Raw genomic sequence first — 4,294 nt, 5'->3', positions numbered from 1 at the left:
AACTGGTTTGGCTCAGTGGATAGAACGTCGGCCTGAGGACTGAGGGGTCCCAGGTTCGATTCCAGTCAAGGGCAAGTACCTTGGTTGCGAGCACATCCCCAGTGGGGGGTGTGGGGAGGCGGCTGATCGATGTTTCTCTCTCATCGATATTTCTAACTTTCTATCCCTCGTCCTTCCTCTCTGTAGAAAATCAATAAAATATATATTTTTTAAAATGCCTGGTCCCCTACCAGGAGGTCTCGGCCCTGTGCTATAAACACCCTTCAACAAGTGCATACACCACACTGCACTTGATTTGTTTTAGATTTCACTCTTTCTCCTACTGAAGTGTGAGTTCCTCAAAGACAGGTTTTTTTAGTGAATGAACAAACCACATTTACTAATTCTTGTTTATATTAACAAAATTGTCCATAAACTTCAACAGGACAAAAAGTACCAGTATTGGGTATAAACTCATGAAAAATAAACCTTCTTCAGGTATGAAAACCATTAAGAACAGAAATCAATAATTAACAAAGATAAATTCCTGCAAAAGAAATTTCAGTACGAAGCACTTTATTTCAGCAATTTGCGCTGTTTTACTAAAACTTTCAGGGGAAGTAAAGTTTTTAAATATCTGAGAATTTTCATGACACATATCAGTATCAGAAATTAAGTAAAAACTGTGCCTCAAAATACAGTTTTTTCACAATATCAGGAACCCTAAAGAAACAATATTCAATGATATTCAAGGACTCGTCTTTAGCAGCAAGTTCATTTCTATAGCTTACCTCTTTTTATTCTTGCTTCCTTAATTTCTTCACAGAGTTTATTAAATTCTGGATCCAGTTCAGCTGCAATGATGGCATGCGCAGTGTCCTTCAGGGTACAAGCCCTGTGTCTAATTATTTTATCTGTTAAAAAAGTTGGTATACATTTATTATATGTACAAATGAAATAACATTAAATAAGGGCACTTTAAAAAGAGAAGGAATACGAACATTTAAATAACAGTGTAAAATGCTTTTCTAGGTGAGAAGTTTATTTAAATGATGAGTAAAATATAAACATAATAAGCTACTCAATGAAGTTGATAATGCTCTGAAAACTACACTTTTAGAATTTCAAAGTACTAAGTCTATTTAACAAGTCATTACCTCAAAGATATAAGGCTTTATTTTACATATTTGATTTTAAAATGTATGATTTTCAATAAAAATATTTAAAAGACTTAGGCCATGGTTGGCAAACTGCGGCTCGCGAGCCACATGTGGCTCTTTGGCCCCTTGAGTGTGGTTCTTCCTAAGCTTTAGGAGTATCCTAATTAAGTTAATAACAATGTACCTACCTATATAGTTTAAGTTTAAAAAATTTCGCTCTCAAAAGAAATTTCAATCGTTGTACTATTGATATTTGGCTCTGTTGACTAATGAGTTTGCTGACCACTGTTTTAGGGTATTCACCATATGCCCAGCACCAGAGTTCCCATATCAGGAGTGGGAAACGTCTGGCCTGCAGGCCATATGAGGCCTGCTGCAAAATCACTTGGTCTAGCCCTGCCAAGGCATTAGGAGTGAGTTAAATTGATAATTTTGTATGGCCCGAGAATGATGATGTAAATATCCAAATGGCCCTTGACAGAAAAATCATTTCCCACCCTTCCTGTAGATGGATAACGAGAATTCAGATATTCTTACATAATTTTCTTCATAAGTGAAAACTGGTCAAAACTGTGCTGAAGAATATAATGACCCTAAGTAAGGGTGTCCTTTAAAAACTGTGACAAAAACAGGCAAATACAGCAAGATACTCTAAGCAAAAGAATGTAAGATGGTATAAAAATTGTAGGTAGATCCAGGGGAGAAATACTCCCTTGTAGGTAGGCTATACCTAAAACTGGTACTAAAAGAAGGTTCTCAGTTTTACACTAATCCAGAAATCCTCATTCATAAGCAATACAATGTAAACAGTGCCACCTAGAGCTTGCAGCTCTGAGATAGTAAAAGCCATGTAAATATAGCAAAGACACTTATTTTGTAACAGTATCCAAAACTAGAATCAAAATCTCAAAATAACATCAGCATTTTCACCTCTAGTAAAAACAAAAAGTATAAAGATAAAGACGTATTTTATTTACCAGAGGCCTGGTGCCTGACATTTGGTACACGACATTCATGCAGGGAGGTGGGGGAAGCCCTCAGCCTGGCCTGAGCCCTTTCGCAGACCGGGAGCCCTTGGGGGATGTTCGACTGATGGACATCCTTAGCACTGTGCAGAGGCAGGCTGCTGCAGGCAGGCTGCTGCACTTGCCAGTCATCAGCTGGGCTTGTGGCTGAGCGGCACTCCCCCTGTGGCAGTGCAATGACCACCAGGGGGCAGCTCCTACATTGAGCGCCTGCCCCCTGATGGTCAGGCGCATCATAGCAACCAGTCCTTCCGCTGTTGGGTCGAATTGCATATTATCTTTTATTATATAGGATAATTTTCGTATCAGAAAGTCATAGTTCATTATGGAAATCTTACAAAAACAAACATGCAGTTCTCAAAAGGCAACCACTGGTGTATTTCCTTCCAGTACATTTCTCTAAACATTCATTCAATAAATACTGTCAACTGTACCGGGAACTGAGTCATGTGACAGCTACACAGTGGTGAACAAAGCAGACATTTCTCCACTTTCCAAGAGCTTTTCAGACTACTACAGAAAGGAGGCATTAACCAAGTAATCTCTCAGACACACATATAAACACCTCCCCACCCCCACGCCAAATCCCCTACGTAACAGCTAGGATAAAAACCTACAGGGTATTGGTGTGGGTGCCATCTGAGATTGGACAGGTCAGGAAGAGACTCTCCAAAACAGTGGCATTTCAGCTGAGACAAGCATACATTGAAGCAGCCACTGACAGAGCAGAGAATAACCAGTGCCAGGTTCAGAAAATACTATGTGAGAAAGTTCTGGAGTAAAAACATCTCAGATATTTCAAGAAAATGAAAGATACCCTGGGGGCTTAGAACACAATAAGCAAGAGGCAAACAGTAATCTGGTCATATTTAAAGGCTTTTAGATTTTATCCTGAGAGAGCAATGAAAAGTCATTGAAAATATCTGAGGAGGAAAGTAACATGACTTAAATGAACATCTTCAGAAGACCTCAGTGTTTAATTGTATCTCTCTATATATCTCTTTGCAGTTTTGTCAGTTTTTGCTTAATGAATTTTAAGGCTCTGTTATCAGAGGCACAATTGTTTGCACCTGTTATGTCTATTGGATGATTATGAAATAATCCTCTTTATCCCAGGTAATATTCTTTGGTCTGAAATCTATATTGGTATTTATATAACCATACCAGCTTTCCTTTGCCTTGGTATTAGAATATATGTTTTTTGTACTTCTCTTTTAATCTCTTTGTAGCTTTATATTTAAAGTGGGTTTCTTGTAAAGGAGCCACATTGGCGCAGCAGGTAGTGTGTCAGTCTCTTACACTGACACACTAAGCAGCTTATGGTGAGGTCTTTGCTTTTTCATCCAATCTGATCATCTCTGCCTTTATTTGGGATGTCTAGGCCAGGCACCAGCAAGTTTTTCTGTATAGGGCCAGAGTAAATATCTTGACTTCACAGGCAATAGGATCTCTGGCAAGTACTCGAAGTTGCCCTTGTAGTATAAAAGCAGCCACAGACAATACTGTTTTCTATATACAGTATCATGTCATCTACAAATAATAAGTTTTACTTCTTCCTTCCAATTTGGATGTCTTTTATTTCTCCTTCTTGTCTGATTGCTGTGGCAGGACTTCCAGTACTATGTTGAATAAGAGTGGTGAAAGCGGCCTTAACTGGTTTGGCTCAGTGGATAGTGCATCGGCCTACAGACTGAAGGGTCCCAGGTTCGATTCTGGTCAAGGGCATGTACCTGGGAGTATGCAGGAGGCAGCTGAATCTATGTTACTCTCTCATCCATGTTTCTAACTCTCTATTCCTCTCCCTTCCTCTCTGTAAAAAAAACAAAACAATCAAATATATATATATTTTTAAAAAGAGTGGTGAAAGCAGACATCCTGTCTTGTTCTGATCTTAAGGAAAACGCTTGTAGTTTTTGCCCACTGAGTATGATGTTGGCTGTGGGTTTGTCCCATAAATGGCCTTTATTACACTGAGTTAATGTTCCTTCTATTCCCACTTTGCTGAGAGTTTTTATCATAAGTGAGTACTGGCTTTTATCAAATGCTTCTCTGCATTTATTAATATGATTATGTGCTTTTATCCTTCATTTTATTTATGTGGTGTATCATGTTTATTAATTTGCAAACTGG

The 4,294-nt window shown here is 38.5% G+C and overlaps 1 protein-coding gene across 6 annotated transcripts in view; it reads right to left on the bottom strand.

Moving 5' to 3' along the window:
- Positions 1-4,294, bottom strand: part of ATAD2B (ATPase family, AAA domain containing 2B) — a 103,165-nt gene that overhangs the window by 16,425 nt on the left and 82,446 nt on the right. For all 6 annotated transcript variants that reach the window (XM_006767538.2, XM_015566396.1, XM_015566395.1 and 3 more), the window contains one exon: positions 771-893. In XM_006767538.2, coding sequence (XP_006767601.1) covers positions 771-893 — 123 coding nt within the window. The remainder of the gene's footprint in view (positions 1-770; positions 894-4,294) is intronic.

This window comes from Myotis davidii, unplaced genomic scaffold, assembly GCF_000327345.1.
Source record: "Myotis davidii unplaced genomic scaffold, ASM32734v1 scaffold238, whole genome shotgun sequence".
Lineage (NCBI taxonomy): Eukaryota > Metazoa > Chordata > Mammalia > Chiroptera > Vespertilionidae > Myotis > Myotis davidii.
Note: the sequence above shows the minus strand (reverse complement) of the source record. Positions and strands in the feature narration are given on the sequence as shown.